Raw genomic sequence first — 27,796 nt, forward strand, 5'->3', positions numbered from 1 at the left:
TTCTTCTCTTTTCTAACCACTTCTTTCTACACAGTACACAACATAACAGTTGCTTGTAGTTGGAATGTCTCTGCAGTGATGTATAAACAGAGATCCAAGGTAAATTTTCCACAGTGTTCTAAATATGTTTCAGTAGCACTGGGACATCTGAATTTAGATTGAATCTTTGCAGTGATACAAATTTTTTATTTATCCCTGCAATACCCTCTGTGCAATGGGAGGGATATGTTCAAGCCCCCCAAGTTTCTACATTAGCATCCACCTCTAAGCTACAAGTCTTTCTTTGCCTTGAGACATCTTGATCTACTTCTCTATATGGTAGCAATCACCATTTAAAACAAAATAAACAAAAAAATCTGATTGCTTGTGTTAATTTGCTATATTTGAAAGACCTTGTGTTTCTTTGAACCTTTAATCTGAGAGGTGTAGGAAATCCTTTGGACGGGGCTAGATGCTTTTTCCATCTTTCCAGAGAAAATTCAAGGTTACTGTGTTCTTTTGTACCCTAGTGTTTAGAGCACTTAGCTTGAAGGAAGGAAAAAAGCATGAATCAAATCTCTGCTCCAGGGATTGCTTGGGCAATTTATTCAATGACTTTTCTTTCATAGCTAGTCTTAAGAAGTGCACTTCACTCTTCCATTGTGTGTGTATTTTTAAAGAAAGTATGAAATATGTTTGAGGCATGAGAACTTAATGAGGGAACACTTATCCTATTTGCCTCCAAAGGTGCCTATATGAGAACTCTTCTCTTGAGGACCTGGCTTTCTCTGGAGCATCCAAGTCCAAAAGGAAATACTTTTGGAAGGCCCGAAAGTCCTCATCTCCCTGTGAGGTATATTTTTTCGTGTATGCCATCAGAGCAAGAACATTGGTTTTCATTTGGTAGATCCCCATGCCAACCTGACATTTTCAAAAATTTGACTGAAAAATGGCTCCATTCTTTCCTGGAACACACAATCAGCACAGTGAAGGGGATAGAGGGCTACTTCCCTTTCATTTGCTGTGTAATTGTAGAGATCACTGCTGAAATGACCCTTCAAAGCAGAAATCAAGGTTGAGTTGTTGCAGGAATGATTTAGGAATAGCATGCTCAACACCCTCATATCTGATAGCTGTGTCATTTACAATTACAGTAATTACCACCACAAAGAAGCCTAAATGCCTTTTTCTCCTTTGGCCAACCACAGCTCCATAGGATTATTCATTCCCTGTCATTTCAATTGATAGACAGACTGGTTTGAAAAAAAGAATTGCTCTGAAACTCCCCTTGCTGCTGGAATGCAACTAAACTTCCAGACTTATTTCGATAGAGTACTTCTGAACTTGAAAGTATGTACCAAGAAAAGATTTGTACCTCTAGTGTCATGCTAATATGTCAAGAGCACCTTGTATTACTGCAAAGATTATGGTATTAGGGTTTTTAAATAACAAACTCTGTGAATGTGTATAAAGAGATTAAAGAAATCTGACCAGAAAATCTCAACAAAACATTTCTAGCTTGGAAAATAACACTTTCTCAAAATAAAACTTTTCTCAGGGGTGAATTTGAGTTCTAAAAAAGTCTTAGGATTCTTATGTCTAGAATTTAATTTATTGGGGAAAGGACAGAAATAAGCTCTTGGAAGAAGCCAGCTGCCCTGAGGTGTTTGCCTGGGTCATCAAACATCCTGGTTCAAATCCTTGTCCCAGTTGGTCTCTTCTCAGGGTCAGTGAAGATAAGGACAGAGTGTGGCTCCTCTTTTTCTATTCAGATGCTTGCTTAAAAAAAAAAAAAAAAATTGCTTTGTTAAACACTGGAAAAAGAAAATAAATGTCAAACATTTTTTAAAATACTGTTCCTCATTTCTGTCCCATTATACCACCTTCTGATTAAAACCACAGAAATTCTATTCAAACTTCTTTGGCTTATGTTAAAGATACAAGAAAAAAAAAAACCCCAAAACAACAGTTTGGGGGTATTCCCTGGTATTATTTAGGAATTTTGATCTGTTAGGGCAAAAGAACACTAATTTAAAAGTCTCTGAATTTACTCTCCTTGGTAAATTTTATATATAATTTCTCTTCCCAAATAATTATTTTCATCATATGGTGACATCTCTTCTTTGTATTTTGATTCTTTATGTTTAATTCAACCTGGAGGTTAAAAAAACATGAACTTATTTTAACATGTATACAAATTCTTTTCATCTGTTTCAAGAGGTGAGAAGTTTCTCGTGCTTTTGGGCATGACCATGTTAAAGTCTCTTGCCAGATCAAAGGGCTGTAGTTATTTTCTGAGAATTTAACACTCCAGTTCTCCTCTAAAAAATACTAGTAAGATTGTATGAGAAGTATATATATATATATATATATTTATAAAGAAACAAATCTAGCTCTTTATTTAAAGCATATTACTTATTATTTTATATTGCAATCTCTTCTTTGTACCTGGCCTGTTTTGAAACCACATAATACCTAAAAGCATCCTCAAGAATTTGGCTAGCTTTAGGGTTTTTGTTGTTGCTAAAGACTTGTCAGTGAACAGATGTTTAGCAAATTTCAAATTTGCGTAATTTACATTATTTCCTGAATTCTAGTGTTATCTTTCACTCTTCTGACAGTTTTCTTGCAGTGTGCAGATTTATAGCATGATTAGCTGCTGGATATACACTGTAGTCTTTGCCAAACATGTGTTGGGATTCCTGCTTATCAAACTGGCTTCCTGAAAGTATTCTCCAAGAGTTGCCTAAATGAAGTATATATATATATATATATATTTATAAAGAAACAAATCTAGCTCTTTATTTAAAGCATATTACTTATTATTTTATATTGCAATCTCTTCTTTGTACCTGGCCTGTTTTGAAACCACATAATACCTAAAAGCATCCTCAAGAATTTGGCTAGCTTTAGGGTTTTTGTTGTTGCTAAAGACTTGTCAGTGAACAGATGTTTAGCAAATTTCAAATTTGCGTAATTTACATTATTTCCTGAATTCTAGTGTTATCTTTCACTCTTCTGACAGTTTTCTTGCAGTGTGCAGATTTATAGCATGATTAGCTGCTGGATATACACTGTAGTCTTTGCCAAACATGTGTTGGGATTCCTGCTTATCAAACTGGCTTCCTGAAAGTATTCTCCAAGAGTTGCCTAAATGTAGTTGTTTACTCTAAAGTCATTGCTCGTAAACTAATTTTGTGACTTTATATTTCTGGAATAAAAATGATGAAGTAATCAGAAACATAACTGCAAGATTTTTTTCCAAAGTCTGGAATAACCTGTTAATTTTGTACTCAATGTAATTATCACTTACAAATTTAAGGAAGTTTAACTAGAAACCGTGGGGATGGAGGTTGTGGTCCTTATAAATGTTTGCAGTACATTTAGCATTACTTTGCAGTTGAAAATTGTCTCTATTTTGAATTTTCTAGAACTCTGTAGTATTTGTAATTACAATAAAGGAGTTATTTCACAGTATCATTCTAATACAGAATTAAGACTTCTTGGGTCATAAGATAAGGGGAGGGTTTTTCTATATATCTTAGCAGCTTTGCATTTCCTTTAAATTTAACCTCAACTCTGTACTTCTGAGACTTATGATGTCAGGTTTGGGGACACTTACATTATTTTTACACAGTACTTTGTCCTAATTTTCCCAGTTTATTCAGCCTAAGCAGTAACCCTACTCTAATGCTATATACATTTGTGAATGAAGGCAGTGGTAATGAGTGTAGCTGCCTACTTGCCCAGTAGGTGAGCCAGCATATCTGCTCTTCTCAGCCTTGTCAGATAGTTGACTTTATACAGTAGCCCTAAATCAGTGCCAGTAGAGCCTTTGATGGTACATCTGTAGCAAGAAGTCTTACTAGACACTAGAGGCAATCCAAAAAGTGTTTAGAAGCCTGTGTGCCAGCCCTCCATTCCTTCACATCAGAGACTGCGTTTGTCTCTTGGGCTGAACAGTTTTGTGGTTCAGAGCTAATTAACGAGTCAGAAATCCATCATTTTGGGGCAGTTTGGGAGTTGCAATGTCCCCCACAGTTCCCATTGCTCTGGCTGCACTGATTCTAGCACCACAATTTATTTTGGTATTTCCAAATCAGACAGAGCAAGCAGCAAAACTTTCCTCTAGTGGGTGTCGTGAGAGAAGTCTGCCATGTGACTTCAGGACACAACTGACTTTGTTAAGTTAGGATAACTTAAGCTGCCTTTAAATAGCAATGTCATTTTCTGTAACAAGATCGGAAGTTTATTTTAGCTCCAGTAATAAAAAAGAGAAGGGAATCTGTAGAATTCCCAAATAAATAAATGGCAGTAGGCACAGAGCAGCATATTCACTTTCTGATCTGCTTGATGCTGAAGTTGTTACATGAAAGCCATTTTCTGTGGCTGTGATCATTATACAGTTGTTAAAAGGTCATTACCCTCACCTCACAGATGGAAAAACTGGAATGGTAGGCGGAATAGGGAGTGACCTTCCTGAGCTCATCAGCAGAACCAAGTAGCAGAGAGAAGAATCTGTTCATTCACTAAAGGATATGGTTATCATGCTCATGATGCTAATTCCTTCATTTTCTGAATGGGTCCTGCACTCTCACCTGCTTCTTTTTCTAAAAATAATGATGCATGTTTTCCCTCTTTCATTCACCCACTTGGCCCCTGTTACTGTTCCATTTCTGTGTCCAAAAGCTGACTGTTCTGAGGAATATTTACTGTGTATGTAGTGCCCCAAAGTTTGCTGTGTGTGCTGATTTGGGCTGGGGTAGAATTAATTTTCTCCCCAGTGGCTGGTATGGAGTTGTGTTTTGGATTTATGCTGAACACAGGGTTGATAATATAGAGATGTTTTTGTAACTATTGAGCAGGGCTCACACAGAACCAAGGCCTTTTCTTCTTTTCATGCTGCCACACTGGCAAGGAAGCTGGGGGTGCCTGGGAGGTTGGGAGGCGACACAGCCAGTACAGGTGACCCAAACTGACCAGAGGGATATTCCAGGCCATGTGGCATCATTCTCAGTGTGTAAACTGCGGGGTGATAAAGGAGAAAGAGCAGAGACATTTGGAGTGGCAGCGCTTCTCTTCCCAAGTCACAGTTCCCTGTGATGGGCCCCTGCTCTTCTGGAGATGGCTGAACACTGGCCTGCCCATGGGAAGAAGTGAATTAATTCCTTGTTTTTGCTGTGCTTGTGTGCACGACTTTTGCTTTCCCTATTAAATTCTCTTTATCCCAACCCATGAGTTTTCCAGCTTTTACCCTTCCCATTCTCTCCCTGACACAGCTGGCGAGGAAGTAAGTGGCTGTGTGGGGCTTGGCTGGGGTTAAACCTTGCCACTGAGGAAAGCTGTGCCTCAGAAACGTACTCTGTATGACACAGTTGTCAGTGCCCCTTCACATGTTGTGAAAAATGCCTCCTGTGTTTGCAGTCCAAAGAGTGACTTATTGACGGAAGATAAATGAGTTGCTCACTTATTTGTTAAGGTATAAATTAGGCCACTCAGTATACAAGGCATAAATATGTCTAGTTTTTAAGACAAGTTCATTTCTAATTAAGAAATGTTATCTCCACACTGTTGGAGTGTCCTAATAGCTTTGTTTTTCCTCACAGTTCTGTCTGCTTTAACATGTAAACTCATGTAGGCATGTTGCTTTACTTGCTATTTCTTCAGTTGAGGACTCTTGAGAAGCCCATCTGCAGATTCTTCCTTGTTGTCCTGGACAGTCTTAGCCACATCTGTTCTAGGTGTAAATGAGTTGAAATAATGAGCTCTGGAAATGTCTCAAACATGTCTACAATACCTCTGAGTTCTGTGCTACTTCTTGTATTTGTCTACGCAGGTTTCCCAGGAAAAAAATCCACTGTATGTATTCTTTTTTAAAGGCCCCCATAGTTTTAGAGCACAATATGAGAGTGATTAGCATTAATGAGAGCTCAAAAGGGTAATTTAGTCTTCATGTTCATTTATTCTCAGCTGCTCCTCTCCCTTCTAGCAAAAGTGCCAATTAGTTCAAATTATGATGTAAATCTTTGTCAACAAAGGATTGGTTGAAGAGATGCGACTCGTTTATTAAAGGTCATCTGAGTACACATCACAGGAAAACCACTTTGAATCACCATTGATCACTTCCTCGTTCACATCAATTACCTAAATGAGAGAGACTTCATATCACACAATTGCTTTCCTCCAAGTGCTATCTAGTTCATATCACAGCTCTTTTTCTGCCTCCATTCCCCTGCAAATGCACCTATGGCTGCAAAAGAAACTTCAGAAAATAGCTGTCTTTAATCCTCCTGAGCTGTGCTCTCACAATAAAATAAAATTAAATGTCTGTGCTAACAACACAAACAGCTTGAGAAGTGAAAAAGAAAAATTAGTCCTGAATTAGGTTTATACTCATTTGTGTTGACTATAACAGTAACTTTGTGGCAGTTTCTTAAATCTTCTTCAGATGACTTTAAGCAATTTATTTCAATTTGCAATTCAAAAGGTACTTTCTTTACAGCAACCTGCAAACTCATGCTGGGATCAAATAACCCATCTGGTGTCGCTTGTACCTCTAACATCTTCCTCTCAGGTGAAAGGCAGGCATTCAGACCTCATTTACCTTGGCTGTCTCTGCTGCAGTGGGCAGAAGAGTGCATTCTCTCGGTTGTTTTGACTGAGTAGTGTTTAAAAAATCTTAATAAAAAGTATTTGTCAGTAAAAGAACACTGCTTAACATTATCAAATTTCTGACCCCACTAATCATTAAGATATGGAGAAATTAAGGGCTAAGACCAGCGTATTATATCTTTCTTTACTCAGGTGCTGCATTCTTAATTTGAGTCGATTTGTTATGCTTAGAATTTACACCCAAACTTTCTGATTTTATTCAGGTTCTCTAGACTGAATTGTGCTGACCTGCCCAATCATGCTGGGCTTCTTATCTGCTGGCCACATGCATGCCTGTTTTTCTGATAACACCTGCTGGTAGGTGTAGTGCTCAGACTGTTACTTCAGACCATAACCTTTCATCTGTCCAAAAAACTGTATGTGGCACATGCGGTACAAACTATCCCACTCAAACTTCTTTCAGCTCTTTGGAGGCTCTCATATCATACTCCCCTCTCCCTGCCACCTACACATAAAATCAGCAAGGATCCCTTATGGTTGCAGCAGATAGCCATGAGTTTCTTCTTTTCGTGGAATAAATATGCTGCCCTCCACCTTGCAGTGTGTTGATGCTTCACAGTCTCGACCATGTTTGTCCTAAAAATTAAATCTTGAGACAGAAATAATGCATTATCCTTATTTTACACCTGGCCTAAAGGGCAGCCCCTGTTACACAAGAAGCCAGTGGTAAAGTGCAGAGTTGACTCAGAATGCCTTGGCAGAGCGATTTTTTCATGAACCCTGCAAATGAGGAGATACTGCTGTGGCAGTGAAGCCATCAGGATGCAACCTCTACTTGTTGAGGCCAGATTTGTACTAGTCACATAAAGATAAAAGGTTTGCTCCCCTTTTGCTTGTCTTTTAAGCTCTGCAGCTCCATGTTCTTTGATGGGATTTCAGTGAAGCCTGTTACCAGTGCAGTGTTTCTCTCTGTGCTTCTTGCAGGAGGCTCGCCCACGGAACTGTGCTGCTCAGCATGGCACTGTACAGCACGCTCCCCACAACAATGATCACCCCAGGCATCTGCAGCACTGAGATACCAACCTCAGTCACCCTGCAGGTGAGAAAGCGAGAAGGCAAAGCAAAGGCTTGTTTTCTAACAAAGTGCAAGAAAAAGGGATGTTCCCAGAGCTCACCGAGACCACCCAAACTCAAAATCGTATTTCCATTATAGCCACTCAAATAAATACCTCAGGTCTGCACGGTGGTTTTGTCACCTTTCCATATCAAGTTAGCAACTGGGTATTTCAAGGACAAAGCCAATTGTTTTCTCTGTTAAAGATCTGAATGATTGCTAGCAAATGAAATGTAAAAGCAGGTAATACAGATAAATGAGCCTGGCCTAAAAATAGCCTTGTTTTAACAGACAAGCAAATGGGGATTTTCCAGGCTGAGGAGTTCAGTCAAAGACCATGCCTTAAAATAGCATCTCCTATTAATAATACAGGGAGGTTGAGACAGTAAATGGCTATTAATTTGTAATATCTACTGAAAGAAATGAAACAGGATTTCTCATTCTCCCCCCTCATTTTCAGTTATTCCCAGCCACAGAGCAGTATCACAATTTGTTATAAATTGTTATAAATATATATTTTTATAGAAAATCTAGGCTTGGATTTGAAGAGACCTTAAAGACCATCTAGTTTTGTGATGTGCCTGAGTGTTTCATAGGGAATAACTTTGTTAACCTTTAGGAGAGTGATGCATATCAAATACTTATATTAAAAAGTATATATAAATAAGGCATTTTGGTGTGCATTAATAGACCAAAGCTGAATGCAAATTGGGCTGAATTTTGAAGAACAATCTGAATTTTCAGATAAGTCTACTCAGATTATCAAGTACCTCACGTGTTGTAGTTTTGGTTGAGTCTTTACTTTCTCTGTATCTTGAAAAACATTATCTTAAATTTCTGAGAGGCAGAATCTGATTTCCATCTCTTATGGTGACAAACTACACATCAGAAATAGCCTTACTTTTCACGAAACAAAGCAAATCTACATTAATGAAAGTTTTCCATTTGAGAACCATCTCATTAAAAAAAAAGAAAGGAGGCAAAAAGTAAGAACTTGCGTCAGATTTTAATTCATGGAGTTCTAATAAAATTGTAATATGGTGGATTAAATTCTCCCAGGAAACTTAGGTCCCACTGATTTCTGTGGATGGAATTTATCACCAAAACATTTAAGTAACATATTACATAGAGTGAGCATCCTCAAATAATTATCCCCTCTTCTTTTGTTTTTTTTTTTAAATAAAGATCGACTTCCCAGAAACTGATTTGGAGTTCATTAAACCTGAACCTGAAGAAAGAAGAGGTGATCTTGTAGAGCCAACCCAGGAGTGCCTGAAGCACATTGCAAGACTTTCACAGATACGTTCTCTCTTGCTGTAAGTTGTCCCCACCTAACCCTGCTGATTCTTGCTGTGCTGTATTTATCCTACTGATCATAATTAAATGTATCAAATTTGTTAAAAAGAAAATTTTCCTATGAAGGAGCCTAACTTGACTGATTTGAGAAGTAGCACCTCTAAATGAAAGAACAGATCACAGCAAGGCCTAATAAGGCCCCGGAGGTGGCAGTGTATTTTACCAGTTTAGCAAAGGACTGTTTTTCCCTTTCTATTACTACATCTTTTCATGTCTTTGAGGCAAGAAACTGATTTTTCATTCAAAACATAAGATTTTCAGGTAAGGCAGTACATCTGTATCAGTATTAGCAAGAACACCGTTAGGTTCTATGGAAATCGGCCTCCTTTAGTTATTAAACACTCAGACTTCAGATAGAGCTGTTAAATGGTTTTTGAAAAATCTGTTTCAAGTTATAAGCAAGGAAAGAAGTGTGAAAAGTTCAGCTTTCACAGAAGGTGGATAAAGACAAAGTGAAACAAAACAAACACACTCTGAACTGAAGCAGATTAGTATGCTCAGCTGTATGAATGTTGTACTACCAATTAGGATTATGTACTGCATGAAATAATTTTTGGGTATAATCAGCGTGGAATTTGGAGCACAGGTGCTTACAGAGAGCCATTATACTAATGTCAGTTAATTGTGTGAATTAATCCTCCATCAAATGTCAAAAGATGCATTAGTTGTGCAATAACTAAATAACATAATTCAGCACTCTCAGTGGGATATGATGTATCTGTTAAGAAGACTTTTCTGTGCTGATTTCTATGTTGGTGGTTTGAGGGGTTTTTAAAATTAATTTATTAAAAAAAAAAAGCAAGAGACAATTTTGCTGTTGTATTTGATGTTTAACACAGCTTTTACAAAGACAGATGAAATGTAAAATTATTTTTATTATACACGGGGTCTATGATTTAAGCTTTTGTAATTTTATTTTAAAATGTGAATGGGATGTCACTATTTTATTGTGAACAGCCACAGTGCCAGTAAAATTTCCATCTGCAAAATATGCTTCAGAACGATTTAGGGTACTTCAAAACAAATGCCTGTGACCTTTGTTACCATGGTAAAATGGTGGTTTCAGTAAGAAGGAATAAGATCATTAAGAAATTAGCTAAGTACAAAGTAATTTGTCAAAGAAGACAGTGTGTGCCATTTCTCTGCTGCTTAAAACCTTGATGTCCATTTTATTGAAAACACCACACAGTTCTTGTCTTCAAGACTCAGGAAGGACACAGTAGATGTGGGTAGTGTGCAGAGAGGGGCAACAAATATCATGAAAGAGGTTAAGCAGCTCTTTGACCAGGATAAGCTAAAAAGGCTGAGACTCTACAGTTTGGAGAGAAGACTGGAGGATGTCTGTGTATGTACAATTAATTTGTGTAAAATCATGGTGGTGTTAGACAAGGTAAATGCCTCATCAAATCCTACAATATTTGAACTTAGGGATGTTCAATGAAACAAGTAGGAAATCAGTTATCAATAAATGGAATAAAGTACTTCTTTAGACAGTCAGTGGTGAGCTTTTAAAATCTGCTGCCACAAAGCTGTGAAGGCAGAAAACATCACCACATTCATGAAGGCTAAACACAAATTCATGGATAACAGGTTCATCAATAGGTTTTACAAAGGACCAGGCAAGGGTAGATCCTATAACATCCATAATACAACAATTTTGGGTTCTGTGGGAATATGAAGGGAAGAGACCACTGAAAGTCACCAGTTTGGAGTTAAGGCTGTGCTAAGTTCAGTTACAGGTCCTTGGAAGAAAGACAGTGGTACTCCCACATTTTCCCATAGTTTGCTGTTTTCTGTCCTCCTGTCTTACAGGCAATGCTGGTCTAACAAATGGGTCATCAAGGTGAAGGGGTTAATGAAGCAATTCCATTCTCTAGTACTTTGTAATCCAGAGGAATCTGTCAGCATGTAATTTTATTGTATCTGTATCAGAGGATTTTTTTTTTTACCTTCCTCATTCATGAGATACTTTCTCTTAAAAAATTGTAGCACATTTGTATCCAAACACATTATTGCTGTGATACCCGAAGATTTCTTCTTTTTTTCCATATGTCAAGAAAAAGAGAGGAATCTAGGCAGCTTTTTTGTGGCAGTATCACTCAGTGATGATGCTTCAGGCTTACAAGCCTCAAATATAACTTTGAAATAAGTGGGTGTCTGTGGTCAGAAGACACAAGAAACCTTTCTCAGGCTGTCAGAATCCTTCTGTTCACTCTACTGACAGCAGAGGGAATATGTGAATGGACAGAAAATTCTTAAACCAATGGTAGAAAAGGAAGATGCAGTGGTTAAAACCAGACAGCTGCATGGTCGTCTTTCTTACAGGTTGTTGAATCCAGTAATGTTTTGAGTGCAACACTAACACAAAACTGACAGCGCAGACAGCCTGATTCTGTTCCTCCTCTCTGCAGGATCCGGATCCAAGTCTGCTGGTGGAATAGATGCACATACATATATATTTTTGTATATAGTATCAAAAAATTGATTTCCCCAGTAGTTGTGCTCAGTCTATCCAGTTAGCTGGACCCAGATCTCCCTGCTCTCCCCAGCTGCTGACACCCAGACATAAAAACCCTCAGGGTCCACAACTACATGATTTGGTTGCTGGTGCTTGGGCCTGTTCCTGTTACATGGATGTGTATCTGCCCCAGATAGATGGCCTTCCCAGAGGCTCGGACTCTTGTCCTTCTGGTAGGTGGCTCAGATCACTGGTCCCCATGGCCAGCATGTCTTGGGTGTTGATTAACGAAGATGTTATTCAGTGGGACTGAAGGAAATGAACTTCGCCACATGGATCTTGTGCTCCTCACAGCCCTACACTCTGATCTTTGGCATCATCACCAAACCAGACAAGAGAGAGCCAAGAGGAGAACTCATTAGGTACTGCCAGCTGCTCTGGCTGACTTCTGAAAACATTTCAGATGCGAGCCTCTGATTCCTTTTAGGATTACTGTGTTTGAAATACAAGCCCCAGAAAACTCAGCATCTGAGATAAAGGAGGCTCTTTGAACCTGATACAGCCTCCTTGCATCCCAGTGAAAGGATGGGAGACCAGTTTGAAGCCAGGAACATGACAATCTGGTTTCTGCCACCTTTATTTCCTTCATTCATTGTTTTCCTTCCATCTTATTTTCCCTCTCTTCCAGCTTCCCTTTTCCTTTTTGCCACTTAGCTGGGAAGAATCTAGTTTGCCAGCCAGTGGTCACAAGAGTCCTGTTGTGATGAGGCGGGATTAGAAAGTCTACTTCCAGCTGGGTCAATAGCAGAAGAGGTCTTTTCTAGTCTGTCCATGGAAGAGAAACTTTAAAGTGAAAATCAGTGCTGGGGAAGAGAAATTTGCATTTTCTATCTTTGCTACTCTCTCCTCTTTTTGCCTTTTGTCTTATTCTCCTTTAGTACTGAACATGAAGAACAAAACCAGCTCAGAAACATTTAAACTCATTTTTTGCTGTTTCCCCCTCCCACCAAAAAAGTAACAATTAACAGCTGACAAAACCTTCAGAGAAGCTGTTTTCTTCGTTTAGCTAAAGGGATTAATCAAAACCTGAACAGAAAACTGCTGAATTATTTAGGTTATAAGGTATTTTGGTTTTATTTGTGTTAAACAGAATGCCAAATATTTTAATAGACATCTCACATGGAGGGAAATTTAGACGCAGCTCTATCTAAAAAAACATAAACTTAATTTTTATCAAAAAAAGGAGGTTTAATTAGCATCTTAACCCTACTGAGACAAAGAAATGCCCTTATTTTCATAATAATCTTCAGATCCTATATGTATGCAAAATATTTTTACCATCTTAAATGTCTTATTACAGGTTTATATAAACTTTTGCTACAACTAAGAAACTTAAAATCAAAACCTAAAATACTCCTACCCCACCCACCCTTTCATTTCATCTCTGATCTTTAAAGCATGGAAAGAGAAAATGGCATTGCCTCTGAGTGAAGTCAGAGGGAGAAATCTGTTATTTAGAAAACATGATACAAGGATTGATTTCTTATCTTCCTTTGCAAGCTCAGTAGAAGCTTTAGCTGCTTTAATCTGAGCAACAGATTGTCTAGTTTGGAGGATGCTGTTTGAAAGCTGAAATTTCTGCTTAAAGTTAACATATAAAAGAGGTCCTTTAGCTGAACTGTCCTGCAGAATGTCATCCAAATGCATGAGATAACCAGACAGGCAACGAAGCTTTAGGCCGACTTTTATCTCTTTTTCTGTGCGTGATTTTTCACACGCTCGCAAAGGCATCTATCTATTGTCACAGAAGACATGCTATGAATTCTGAAGTTGTTTCTTAAGTCATTACCAAAATGATGCTTTTCCTGAAATGATTACTGAAAGTCAGGATGGGTATCACAGTTAAGTTCATCTTCTGCATACATTTATGAGCTTATTCTCCTAAAGGGAAGAAATTAACATTCACTCAGGAAAAAAACATGCCCATCTTTGTGCTGCTGCTTTCTGTTCCTAAACACTTGGCAATTCAAAATTGTAAGGGAGGAAAGTTCTCTAGTGCCTACAGAGCCAGAGGAACTCATTTCTATGAGCTGTGAATGACACAATCTTGACAGAGCGGGGCTAAGATTTTTTTTTTGGCTAAGAATGCCCCAAAACATTGCAAACAGAAGGAAGACAACCTCAGAAAGAATGTAAACACTTAGATTTTAAGCCCTGTTTACACGTCTGGATAATTAAATGCCTGTCTGGAAGCAAACTATTTACTTACTGCTTTCTACTAGATTCCTCACACCTCATTCTGAAATATTTAGGTTTGTTTAAAGTCACAACTGTGTTATGCTCTTAAATAGATGCATCACCAACCTGGTCAAATATCACCAAGAAAACAATGTTCTTCCTGTTTTCACTAATTATGTGTATGAACTGGTGATCAGTTTGCTCTTTCAGAGTTTTCTTTTGAAGGCTCTGATATCAAATTAAGGCAATTGTCTGAGCTTGTCTCTCCAGGGAAATTTATTTTCCTGTTTTCCAATGTGTCAGAATCTGAGATTTAATATGCATGAGGCAAAGACATCAGAATTGTTGACAAATCAGATGATATAAGGCAGAAATTATTCTGAGGCATTTCTCACTGTGGTGAAATATGGTGTGATGACTGACCATTTTATCAGTATGACATTTAGATATCTAATGTCTCTGTGAGGAGTCTGGTATATTGCATCCTTTTTTTTTTTTTTTTGTGAGTACAGTAAAGCATGGCAAGCTAGACTATTCAAACAAATATAGAAGTTGTTGGGAGCTTTTCTTCCCTTTTCCAATCTCATATCACTTCTAGGGGTAATCACACTCTGCATGTGTGTGCCTGTGCTCATGTTTTTGTGCACGTGCATAGACGTGCCTAAACACTATTTTAAAAGCAAATATAAATGTTAAAAATAGGCACATCTGCATTAAAGAGTCAAAGCAAGGGCAGGAATGAAAGCTATGACTTGCAGTGTTGTGTGTCTAGTTACGAAAATTAGTTGGAGATGATCTGTAGCAGATGGATGCAACAATAATTTACCCAGTGACAACTGCACCTTCTTTGCCAAAAAAACCCCAATCAGTAAAAACAAACAAACAACACCAACAATAGAGACAGCAGAGAAGAAAATTGAGAGTGCTTGGAATGTGAAATAATCATATAAATATATATATGTTTGTGTGTGTGTCTTTTGGCACTTCATTTTTATATGACCTAAGGCTGACAGATCCAGAGTATAAGTATCACTTTTCTTATGAAGGCTGGTCTGCAGAAAATGATGTCCTACCCCAAGGAAAACATGCACTTAGCTGAAAAGCAGTGCACTGTGTGACTTGGCCCCTCTGTACAATAAACTTTGTTGCTACACAAAGCTTCAGGTGGTTTTAATTTCCAACTGAATTTCTAATCTTCTTTTCCAGACTCTCAGAGCAACAGAGAAGAATTTTATGGTTTTATCGCTACTCCTGCAATAATCAAAACTGCTCCCTTCCTCTGGTGCTGGGCAGTGCACCCAGCTGGGATCGAACCACAGTGTCAGAAATGTATGCCTTGCTCAGGAGCTGGAAATTTTCTAACCCTCTAGAGGCACTTGGGCTGCTGACTTTCAGGTAAGGGACAATTACCCAAGTAGGAAAGTAACGATAAACAGAATGATCACATGCTGGCTAATGCAGTGCTTCAGGTTGCTCAGCACAGTATCTGGCACAGCACTGGCTGTGCTTTTGTTTCTCTCTGTGTCAAAGTGAAAATGCAGTTGCAACTCTTGTGGTGACCTTGAGTTGAGTGTGCCAACCATGTCTTCTTGGCTGAGAAGGTTTTCTGTTTCTCAGGATAATGAAAAGAGTATTTCATTCTCTAGGACAGATTCAGGCAGTTTCTGGTAACTGGTGATCAGTCAAATACGTAGCACTTACACAGCACTCCATAACTTCAAACTACTGTACTGACATGAGGTGACTAATGGGAGATAAGGAGGACTGAAATATGTCTCTAGGTTACACAATAATCTATGTAAATACACACAGTCCCACGTGTAACCTATCTTTCTGAAGGAGATGGGATGAAACTTGGAAGTCAGTTAAATAAATTCTGTTGCTGTGCCTTGTGTTCCACCCCCAGTTCTTACACTGGGAGCTGATTGTTTGCCAGGACACTTTCTTGATGCTGGAGATAGCCCTACCCATGATGTAACAGAGATGTCAGGGGACAGAATCTGTGTCAGCAGCTACATTCCTTCCAAAAACTTGGGAGGTATTTTGCATTAAGTGACCTGTAAAAGCATTACACATGCAGATGGAAATGCTTGAGCAAATCTGTTTTATCAAGCCGTTGCTTGTCTCAGGGAAGCACAAGCTGCACCAGTTTTGCAATCTCGGTTTCATGCTGTACCTTTAGAAAAACAATAAACCTCCTGTAAAGCTTTACTTGAGAAATAGACTGTGACTTGATACACTTTCATATTATTAAAAACAGATATTTAATAATCTAAAACTGATTATTTTCTGTTATTTCCCTCTGGATGCAATTTCCTATGAATACTTTTATCCCAGGTTTCTATCTGAACTATTAGCAGTTTCACATGTTTGCATACATGTCTTTTTTATGTGTAGTGAGAATGGTGGAAGCAAACATCCTGACGGATCAGACTCTGAAGCATAATATTGCTATTTATCATTATTAAATTATTAGGATCCAATTCTAATTTTAAAAAGATCCATGTAGAAAAGAGTATATGGGCAGTGTGTTGTCTTCCAGACTTCAGAGTAGAAAGAGAATTTGATAGGGTTTGTCAGAGCATGCCAGGCTTTTAGATCAGACCTTTTGCCTGATTTTGTTTCTCTATCTGGGTGGCATTTCTGCAAGTGAAGAGCTTTATTGTTCTTTGAAGATTCAGCTCTGCACAAGGGTGTGGTGCAGAATATCAGTCCTTTCAGGTGCTTCAGAGTGTATTTACTATGACTCAGTCTGTCCCTGAGTGTGCAGGGATGTTCTCAGGGTGCATTGGGTGCAGTGTACCCACTGTTCATTCTGGCTACCACAAAGATTGCTGGCATGGAAAGAGGGGAAAATACCATCACTTTGTCTCTCTTATGCCACTATTGGGAGTGGCTGGCACCTGCAGTTGTGCCAAAGAACAGGAACTTCTCTCCTGATCAGGATCTTAGATGGCTTGTCCCTATAGTTTCTTTCTCACAGAAGATAATATCAAGCCAGGTTTTTTTTGCTTCATGGTAATACTGCAGAAAGAAGTTCTCGATCACAAAACAAATCCTCTTAAGAAAAAAAAATCTGTCCTTCTCATATCTACAATATTTTGTAGGTGCATGAACAACTCGGAAGCTAACCTTCAGAAACAGAGAGATTACATTTCCTTAAAGATGCCTAGTTTCAAAAATGCCTGGGTCACTGATTTAACTGCTGAGACACATGGATATGCAAAGTGAGAGAGTGGGTTGAAGGAGAGGAGTACTTTCCATACAAATGGATTTCTGAGGTTTCTTCTCTTAGTTCTCTATTTCTCAGATTTTTATCATTTTGAAAAAAATACAGTAGCACTGGAGAGGGTCCAACCTTATTTCCTCCTTACCTTCACTGACTTTGGATCACAGGCTCTTTAACTGAGCTGGTTTTGAACGTTCATTCAACACTGTCCTATTTTATGTTTGTCATTGACAACACATGAACTCAGTTCCTCACTTCTATCATCCACAAAACAGCTCTCTGATTTCTTGTGATTGCTGAGACACGGCTGAAAGATCCAAGTTCATGTAAAACATGAGCAGAATATAAACTAAATGCTCCTCATATATCCATGCCTATTTTAAGGACTTGTGTTACCATCACTATCAAACTGTGGGTAAGGAAAATGAATTAGAGCTGATCTTTGTCTACATGTATTGCTGACAGGAGCAACTGCACTAAATCAGCCCAAAAGTCAGCCTAGTGCATCCGTTTTCCAGTGGTGACCAACAACAGCTACCCAGGGAAGACTATGAAAATGGGCCAAACATAGTGACACTGCTACTCTCCCAAATTTCAGTAATCTGCAGCTCAGAGGCTTCCTAAAACAGGTTTTGGTTTGGTTTTGGTTTTTTTTTTAAAAGCCCTCTCGCATTTTTATTCTATAATTTTTTCCAAATTAAAATTGATTCTGCATAAATATTCAACTTACAGTACAACCTAAAGCAAGGAGATCTGCAGCTTAGCTCTATGCTGTATTATTTCTGTGCAACACCATTTATCAGTGCCATAAAAGAAACCAAGAGTTTCCAGTCACTCCACATTCTGGACACTTTCTTTGGTGGAACTTCAGTTTGCAGTGTCTTAAAGAGAACCTGAATCTGTGCTGGAGGCACGTGCTCACTCTTTAGAAAGGGTTCTCAAAATCACTAGTCACTTCTGCATGCCTTGGGCTGGGAACTCTAAATTATCCTTCTTCTCAGAGCAAAAAAAGCAGTGTCTGCCTGATGATTAAACTCAAACACACATTTGTGAGGGTAAAGAAATGAAAAAGCATTGGAGGTGCTTCCTCATGGCCTGGGTTAGAAGGCAACGTCACAGATCTTGGCGAGAGGTATCACAGGCCATCAGATCAAACCCCATTATCTGGAATCTGAACTGGAAAGCTCTTTGCAACTCTCCGAAACTTCTAAGTTGTTTTGTTCACCTCACAGTTAAACACACCCTTTAATAGATATTTCTTGTTCTTTGAGCGTGCCTCTCTTGCTTCTGCTCTTTCACTTTGCAGGCAACTCTCAAGGCAGCCAAATGATAACATGCTCATTTATGCAGTGGAAAGGAAGAACTTTCATAAATGGAAAACACGATCATGGTAAATTTCACAGATAAATTCAGTTGCAACCTTGAATCCAGTAGCTGGAGCAAGTGCATTGATTGTTAGAGCCCTAGGAGCCGATGCTTACAAAAAGGAATTTAAAAAACCATTAATGTTTCTTTAATCAATAGAGATGCGATGGAGACGATGGGAGGGGGAAGTGTGGAAAAAGATTTTACACTCTTACCTCTAATTTCAGGGAAGGATGGTTATAAGCTGTTGCCTGAAGTATAAAATTATCCCTAAGGCAGAAGTTATAGACATGGTCCCTCCTACTCAGAACAGCTTCTTGGTGCCCTGTGCATTTTGCCGTGCTGTCGCTTATTGAGTTTGGTAAAAAGCCAAGCTTTAGTGAGTTAGAGCTTTCTAAAACTGGATCTACATTGCGTGTCACGCTACCCAGGGAAATAACACCAGTACACTCATTTACTCAGAGCATTTTCTTGATGACAGAAAGAAACCAAAGGCAGGGTTAGCAATGCCACCATTTATGCTGCGTTGCTAGCAGGCCAATGTTTTGTGTGTGGTTTCAACAACCATGCTTGGAGTTTTTAGTCAGGTTATCTTGCTATTCAAATTACTGCAAAGGAAAGTCCAAGCATATTTGTTAATCAAAATAGAAAATGTCTTCTTCAGCTTTTTTTTTAATTTTTTTTCTGGCAGCCCTGTGAGGCGTCATGGCTAGGAATCAAGATATTGAGCTAGAATCAGAGAACAGCCATGGAAGGTGTGTCTTTTTCCAGCATAGTTCATGGCTCCAACCATTTTGATGAAAGAGCTTTTTGAAATAGACGGGGGAGCTGAAGATGTAGCCTCCCTGTTAGGCTTAAAAATTTTCCTAGAAACTTCCTGCGGAATTCTAATTCCCTCAGGGCAACTGCACAGGAAAGAAGAATCCTTTAAAACCATGTGGTGTCAGACACAGTTTTGGTTATAGTATCCCTCAGCCTGTGACTGTCACAGTATTATTCTTGATTTTTGCCTTATGTAGCAAAGTGGCTATTTCATTTCAGAGGTTCAGATATCTAACCAATAATTATAATAAAAGGTGATACCTCAGAGACAGATTTTGCTCTTATACCTTTGGAAGCCAAATTGATTTAGAATTGTTGAATCGGATTGTCATTGTTTCAATAAAAGGAGAATTTAAAGTGTTCCCTTCGAGCTCACATGAGAATAAACCATATAGAAGTAGAGCATATCTTGCCCGTTTGCATCTTGTTACTTGGCTGTAGTTATGCATCAATATGGAGAGCAAACACAGGTGTATGCAAAGAAATAAGATAAGAACAAAGCAACACTCCACAATTAATTTCATACTTTGATGTACAGAACACGTTACTGACGAAGCTTTAAAACTGCTTATGCTTAATATACATGAAATTTAGTGATAACTTAGATGGTGATATATGCATTGCTAGGAATAGACAAGTCTTTAAGCAGTGGAACGTGATGAATTCTTTTTTTTTTTTTTTCACTGGTTTTAACCATTTTTAGTTTTCTTGGCAATAATATGAAGGTACCACAGCAGAATGCTTTAGTAGGACAAATAGCAAAAGACAACTATGTAGGATATTACATGCTTTTTGTGCATAAATGTGCTCTCTGGTCAGGAAGCTTAATCTAAATAATCATGTTTTCCATGGTTTAATCTTCAGGTTTAATGTAACAGAGGAGTTTGTCTCTGGGGTGGGAAGAACCTTCTAGATCATACAGGTTTCAAATGGAAACTGCTTTTTGGTAATTTCTTCCTACTCTTGTCCTAGGATATGGTTCACCATATGGTCTCCATGACATCTTAAACTTACTTTTAGTTGTTGCAGTCAGAATTTGTTGTAGAAAATCTATGTGAGCATGACTGAAAGTATATTTTCTGTGAGCAAATTCAACAGATTTATCTGCCAATCAATCAGCCAAAGCAAAAGCTAGTGAAGACGACCATAACTTCTGTGATGTGTGAGGTTGGGAAGGGTTCATGTGACTTCTCACAATGAAGAGTGAATTTCTCTTTTTCAACAAAAAAAGTATGAAAAGGCAGTGTCCTTTTTACTGATGGTATTTGTTATCTTTCTGTACTTTCCTTCAATCCTTACCATTTTCTACCCTCCATACACTCACAGTGGTTTATTTTCAGAAGCCCTCAAAAGAGTGAAAAAAATCACCAACAGAAAACCCAGCTTATGCTATCTGTAAGCTAAAACGATACACCTCTAGCAGTGCAGGTGGCTCCAGCTCTTCTGCCTCCTGAGGAGAACTCAGACCTCCCCCTGTGGTGGTCAGCAACCCAAGTTTAGTATATAACTTGTGAGAACCCATGATTCCTTTGTTCTGCTGTTTGCATGTTTTCCCCTGATTGCTTAATGTTATTCCCTCCTTGCTTTATGTATGAGGTTGTGTATATTCATTTCCCAAGTTTAATATGTATCAGTTCTAGAAAGTTCTTTGTTCCTCGATGCCCCATTGGTTCCTTCCCTAAATCCCTCCATTGGTTCTCTTGCACTCAACCCCGCCTCCTGTCAAGTATCCCATTTGCTGTATCCCTTATCCCCGCCTTTCCTATCCCCACTATAAAATCCCTGGTCCCTTATCAGGTTTTCGGCTCTCCATCTCCTGCTCCTTTTGCCTCACCTCAATAAACCTTCTGTGTACAAATTACATGGGAGAGTCCCCTCTCTCTCCCTTCTTTGCCTCTCCCTGTTTGCCTTCTCCCCCTATTTAGGGACGGCCCCTCGGGTGAGGAGCACACCCCCGTCTGCCTGTGCTTTTGTGTTTGTCTGTGCCTGCTGCAGTGCAGTCAGGTTGTGGCTACACCTCCAGGCTCTCTTCGAGCTAGCATGCAGAAGTCTGACATACACCTTAATCATTATTCTAGTTGTTTCTTCCCTCTTTCTGTCTAATTGCTTTTAAAATACTTAAACTGCCTCACAAAACTTCCCTGTCTACTCTTCTAAACATTTCTTCCGTACTTTCTCTCCTGGCCCAGTTGCATCCATCAATGACATGATATACTTTACTACTTAAAGGGTTTTTTGTTTTCAGTTGGTATCCTCATTCCAGTAGGTTTGCTAGTTCAGCTTTCCTTGGTTTTGCCAGACTTAATACCATGCACTTCGCAGAGTGAAGTTTTTCTTTTTCGACAATGCAACAGAATTTAAAATGTGAAGGGAAATGCAGAAATAAGTGGCATGATATAAACCTCTACCTTAAAAGAAGGCCTGTGAAAGGCTACATTGTTCTCATCAGAGATCATCACGTGCCAGAAAATGTAGAGAAGTGAGCAGTTTCACTTACCTGACAAATATATTCTGGCACAGGGCTATCTGAGACAGCACAATAAAATTAGAATAATAAAACTGTTAAAAATAAAATGCACATCTATTTCTCTTTTACAGTCAGCTCACCACTGGCAGATGCTAAAATCTCAAGCGGATTTCACAGATCCACAGGACACCTCAGCAGTGCTTAGTTTTCTGTTTGAATCTGATTTAGCTAAAAGGTACAGCTAGACACATAGCTCCCGACTGGCTATCAGTATGAAAAAAATCAAAGACTGCAAGTTGTCCTTATTTCTAAACCAAGTTGCAATCTGTGCTCATCCAGCTCAAAATTCAACTTTTACAAAACACACCTTAAAGTCTCAAGGGAGACCTAGTAATCTACTTAAAAGATAAAAAATGGGTGGCTGTCAATCACTGGCATCATGCAGAGAGGGAAGAACAAAACTGCAAAAAGGGTGTTGAGTTTAAATAGGTGAGTGTTTAATTAGAGGAAAACGGTTTCATAGCTTACAGAGAATCCAAATTGTGAGACAAGCTGTGAAGGGGACATTTGAAGTCCTGCATAGTGTGACCTATTACTGAGGACTAAACTCAACAACTTTAATTTACATATTGTTTATTTTTCATAGAGTCTGTGATGTTTCTGATGTGTGTGAACCTGGAACAAATATGTAAGAAGTCATGATCTCTGTTGTGGAGTACTCATTGCCTTAAGGGAGAACAATTAAATTGGCCAAAAGAAGAAAGCTGAAAGATATTACAATGCAGCCAAGCAAATGAATGGGGAATACTTTGGCTCTAGTCACAGTGAACAGAACCACAACACAATGGTTCTATTCACTGAAGTATTTTTTGACCAATAGGTGGTTTGTTGAGGGGGAAAAAAGGAACAACTATAAGTAAGTGGAAACCTAAACCTGCATGACAATTATATATTTGAAACTATGTAAAAAAAAGAATCTTACGAGCATTGTTAAAAGCTTTTGTTTTAAGCTGGGGTTTTTTTAGCTAAATTCTCAGTTTTTTTGGTGATAACCATAAAGCAGCTAGGAAGAGGAGTCCTTGAAGGTCCTGCCTCTCTGAAGCCATAGTCAGAGGCCACATGTCAGTTCTGACAATCTCTTCTTCAAAGCCCTCAAAAAATGGATCTGATGCAGACAGGCTGTGCTACAGATGAGCTCTTCTTTCTTAGGAGCATACTCTTAAAGACTGGAATATTGAATTTGTTGTGATAGAGTTGTCTCACTTCCCTGCTTTCAGAGTTTTCAGCATGTGTAAATAAATAATTGCATATTCATTGCAGCAAGCCCTGGAAATCAGCTCTCCTCTAATATCCAAACTGTAAAGCTCTTTTTCTTGGGCCTGAAGTGCTTTCTCTTGCATTGAGTTAGAGTCAAAAAATCAATTAATTTTGTCCTCTAATCAAGACTAATTTATGGATTACTAAAATCAGATTTGATGCAACTCAAACATTTGCAAGATTATTCACTGGAAAAAAACCTTCCAGCACTACTTAAGTACCAGACTACAAGATGGCATCGTTTCCAGGCATGTGAAGGGATTTTTAACTCAGATCTGCTTCTAAGCCATACCCTTTTATTGGCTTTTAGCAAATAAACTGGTGTGTACAAGCATGAATAGCATAAGCATCATGTAATACTGGTGGAGTTCCTAAGAGTTTGCTGTAACTCCAGTGTTTCTGAGGATGTTAAATGTTTGCTCAAATACAAATGTAAGGGAGAAAACAAATAGAATTAAATATTGTGCCTGTGTACAATATTTAAATACAAATTCAATATTGTACTTGTACTTGTGGCCCTGAACAACACTGAAATTCAAAAAAAGTGAGGGCTCTTACATCTAGGGGTTAACAAATTGTCAGGTAGTTTAAAAAATGTACTAGTTGCCCATTCTGTTCAAAAGACTGAACTAAGCCTCAAGCTGACCTCAAGATTTACAAGCTGAAGGAAACTATTTAGTCACCAAGACCAACAAATTACCAAAATGTCATTCAAAAAGAATAACAAGACCCATGTTTCCTGAAGCACACTGCCCTGCAGGTATCTCACCACAGTGCCTGTCATTGCCCTAATCACATCTCCTGGCACCGCTTCTGGTGACTTAGACATAGCCCCAGTTTTGACTTACATCAAATCAATTCTAAATAAATCAAATGTTAGCTGCTGGATTTTCTGGAAAGTCTGGGATTCAAATAATTTTCTCATTCTTTGCCTAGCTGGAAAAAAATACAGGAATTTCTCTCCTCATAGCATTGTGTGTATTCAGATCTTGGCTGCTAGTAAGGACAAGATGTAACCAAGTAATAACATTTTTCTGTTTGGCCTTGTGCCTGTGTAGAGCGTAATTCACTGCTCAGTAGCCTGTTGAACTAGGCAAGAAGGGGAAGGGAAAGACTCATTTCCATATTATCTGCACATGCTTGGCACACAATCCTTTGGAGCAATTGCATAATTAGAAAATAGGATGATATGGAAGGGATTATTTTTTTAATATGTAGTCCTCTTTCAAATACATTTTGTTCTAAATTGCCATGTCATTTTGTATTAAAATGTATTAAAAAAATAATTAAAAAATGTATTTTGTATCTTTCAAATACATTTTGTTCTAAATTGCCATGTGAATATTAAAGTAACAACTTCTCATTCCTAATAGGTTGCCTAGAATAAATAAGTAAAAAAAAATAAGCCTTGCAAAATATGCTAATTTGGGCCTAGGATGATAATTTATTTATAATGTATTCCTCCTCTCCCCATCAAAGCCCTCTCAGCATTATACAAAGAATTATAAACCATATTAGAAATGTCACTAAATATGGACCATAAAAAACAAACAAAATAGTAAAACTGGACCTGAGCCACGTGGGAAAGGGGGGTGGGAAGTGTTACAGGTTGCAGCCCTGAAACCAGTTAATTCAAGTAAGTCCAACTGTCCACCTTTTTTTTTTTTTAATCAGAATATCCCTATTTTGATTAGATGGCCTCTAGTTAATTTGCTGATCGAAGTGTGCATACTGTTCTGCTTCAGCTGGTTTTATTGAACTTAGAAGCTCAGGATTCCAGCAGCAGGTGCTGTTATACTGCTGAGCACTTAGCTTTACAATTTCTTCTCTTTTTGTCTTGATAGCAACAAGCAGTCGCTGCTGCAAGTATGGTTCTGCCTCCTCTGTTTCACTTCTGATTTTTATTTCTATATTATTGGCAAAAGGTGCTAGGTGGGAAGAGAGCAGTCTGGTTTTGTGCTGAGCTCTTGAAGCAGTGACGCTGTTGGCCTGTGACATCTCCTGCCATGCATGAAGGTTCTGATTTCAAAGGACTTTCCTCAGGGTGAATTGACAGGATAACCTGTGTCCCTTAGTCATCATCTTTTTGTGTGACTAGACTGCCAAATCAGAGGCTTCTCCCAAGAGCCTAACAGCCATAGCAGTTCAGAGGGTAGGGATTCACTGCTTTCTGTGGGGCAGGTGCTCGCCCTCAGGGAACTGGATCAAAGCCCACCAGCTCTTCTGAACAATATCCACTTGACTGTGGTGCTGTTTGAAGACATTTCTGCCCCTTAGGCAGAGATGACCCTTCTTGCACCTCTGGTAACTGAAAGGTCTCCACGAACATTTCCAGTTTGCTTCAGGAGAAGACAGAAAATATTCTTGGGATGGCAATGGACAACACACAAGGATTGATTACACAGCTAAGGGTGACACCTCGTAGCAGATGTACACAGAGGAGCACATCTGTTCCTTTCCTTGTGAAAGCAGAACAGCAGCAAATCAGCTAAATTTGAACCATTCTAGGCAAATTCTGTGTTTGGGAAATTCTCTGTGTATAAAATCATAGAATCATTGAGATCGGAAAAGACTTCTGAGATCATCAAGTCCAAGCTTTAATGATTTCACAATTGCAAAACATGAAAAGGTAGAAATTATTTTTAGATTTTCAAAAGAAGTGGTTAAAAGGTTATCTTTTGGCTTTCAAATGTTAAAAGTGACACTGTATATTTTCTGTATATTTTCTCCGAGGAGAGAAAATATTCTTTTAAGAGTCAGTTTTGATCAACCAGGTTACATCAAAATTTCATTCTCTTCCAAAGGAAAATGTTTCTACCATCTATATTATCCAGCCTTCTCTTTCTGTATTATTGCTGCTGCCACACCGTGTTTTCCTCTTTTCTCATTTTTATGATGAGAAACATCACAAAATCTATACCAGGCTACAGCCACCCTGGTTTCAGCCAGAATTAGTTGAGAATATAGCTTATGCTGAGTTCTCAAATGTTTTCTCAGCAGAAATGTCTGTTTCACTGACTTGGAGCCTTTCTGGAGAAGGTGCTAATTTTTTACCAAATTTCACAGAATAAAATCCTAAAACTACCCAATCCGTGTTTTCAATTACAAAATCGCTTTTGTTTAAAAAGTATGTTTGATTGTGTTATGACAGAAAACAGAAGAGCTGATTTGAGAATAAATTATCTGAAATGAACCCTTTTTGTATGGGAAATGTCAAGCTTTTGTGTTGTTTCTCAGATCAAGCAAAGTCTTCAAGTGACTGTTAAAAGTTCATAAGGCTCAGAAATTTCCCATTTCAGGTAACAAAGAGCAGCAAGAGATCTGTAATTTGCTTCATATTTCAGAAAATTACAATATGTGGTAGTTCAAATTAAAAAAGGTATTTGAAGATCAGGTTGGGGTTTTTTCCCCAGTGCGGCACTGTAACAGTCAATCCAATTAAGACACCTGTGGTGTGTTTCTTGTTACAACAAAGCAAATTAATTGATTTTTTTTTCCCCCCCTGTTCCATTTTGAGAGAAAATCAGTTTTTCTAACATCTTGTATCAGTGAGAACTCGGGAGAGTTGCAGTGGTCTGGTAGCTCTTAATGATACCTATTTGTTTTGCTCTAGTTTTCCAGATCAAGATATTCGCAGGGCAGCAGTCCAACAAATAGAAAATGTGTCAAATGATGAATTGTTAGAATACCTCCCACAGCTGGTTCAGGTAAGGAGGAAATTGATAGCCAAGGGAATCTCCTGTCCAGATCAATAACTTCATTAAATACTTTTGATGCTTTTAGGTTGGTTGATACATTGTAAGAGGAACAAATAAGTCTGGTCAACTGATGCAATGAGTGGATTAAAAACAGGGCTGAGGGAGAGACTGTTTCCAACTTAGGAGGATGGAATTGTTTTGGCATGCTGATTGAGCTTTCACATATAGCACATGAAGGTATTTTGCAGTAACAAAGAAAAGAAAAAAGTGTATCTGACCAAGAGAAATTCTGCTCAGGTAGCAGGGCTTCACTGCAGTCAAGGAAGGAAGTGCTCTTGCCACACAAATCACTGGGTTTTTAATTCCACATACACTGAGAAAAACAGTCAACACAAAGTGGACATTTGGGTGTAGAATTGTCTCTGTAGAGATGTACACTACTTTTTCTGGAAATTAATGTTTTGCAAGTTATGGCATCACTGCTTCCAAAGCACTTGGTGATTGAATAGATCCTGTGTTGGGGTTGAGCAGGAACTTTGGAAAGCTTTATTCCCCTTACTTCATAGCACTGTGCATATGGATAACTCCCTATCCACACTGCAGAGTTTCTCAGAGTTTCTTTCTGTGCTTGTGATATATGCTTATCTAGATAGATATCTGTGTGCATTTATGAATATATTCATGTAATCCACTACTGTGAGCCAGTGGAACCTTCACAGCTTTCCAGCATTCACAAACTGCTGTGACCTTTCACCTTCCACAGCTTCTGTCCTAAAATAAGTTTATTTTCCTAACCAGATAATCAGATAAAAAATTAAATATAACATTGATAGGTTTAAGTGGGGGAAGAGAAGCTGCATATTTACGTGCATGTTAGCACAGAATCGGGATGGTATCTGTCTGTCTTCCAGGTGGTGGCAGACCCTTGTGAACAGAAGTTTCTCTGCTCATTGCATTGCCAGAGCAAACTCCATGTGTCTGATTGCTTTGTTCAAACTAAGCTCTGGGTCCCTTCTGATTAGCTTAGTTATAAAGGAAAGACACCAAGGCCAGCATAAAATTGATTTTTATTATGAATTTTTCTGTTAAGGTGCTCAAGTTTGAGTGGAGTCTCGAAAGCCCTCTGGTGAAACTCCTGCTG

General features: G+C 38.5%; 1 protein-coding gene across 1 annotated transcript in view; it reads left to right on the top strand.

Annotated features, from left to right (window-relative positions):
- LOC103624735 (phosphatidylinositol 4-phosphate 3-kinase C2 domain-containing subunit gamma-like) overlaps nt 1-27,796 on the top strand; it is a gene marked incomplete at its 3' end in the record, with an annotated part of 85,933 nt that overhangs the window by 58,088 nt on the left and 49 nt on the right. Inside the window, exons 15-19 of the mRNA XM_017726199.1 lie at nt 7,576-7,690; nt 8,891-9,021; nt 14,964-15,152; nt 26,571-26,664; nt 27,746-27,796. The exon at nt 27,746-27,796 is cut by the window's right edge and continues 49 nt beyond it. Of these exons, the coding sequence (XP_017581688.1) occupies nt 7,576-7,690; nt 8,891-9,021; nt 14,964-15,152; nt 26,571-26,664; nt 27,746-27,796 (580 nt within the window). The remainder of the gene's footprint in view (nt 1-7,575; nt 7,691-8,890; nt 9,022-14,963; nt 15,153-26,570; nt 26,665-27,745) is intronic.

This window comes from Corvus brachyrhynchos, unplaced genomic scaffold (assembly GCF_000691975.1).
Source record: "Corvus brachyrhynchos isolate BGI_N302 unplaced genomic scaffold, ASM69197v1 scaffold191, whole genome shotgun sequence".
NCBI lineage: Eukaryota > Metazoa > Chordata > Aves > Passeriformes > Corvidae > Corvus > Corvus brachyrhynchos.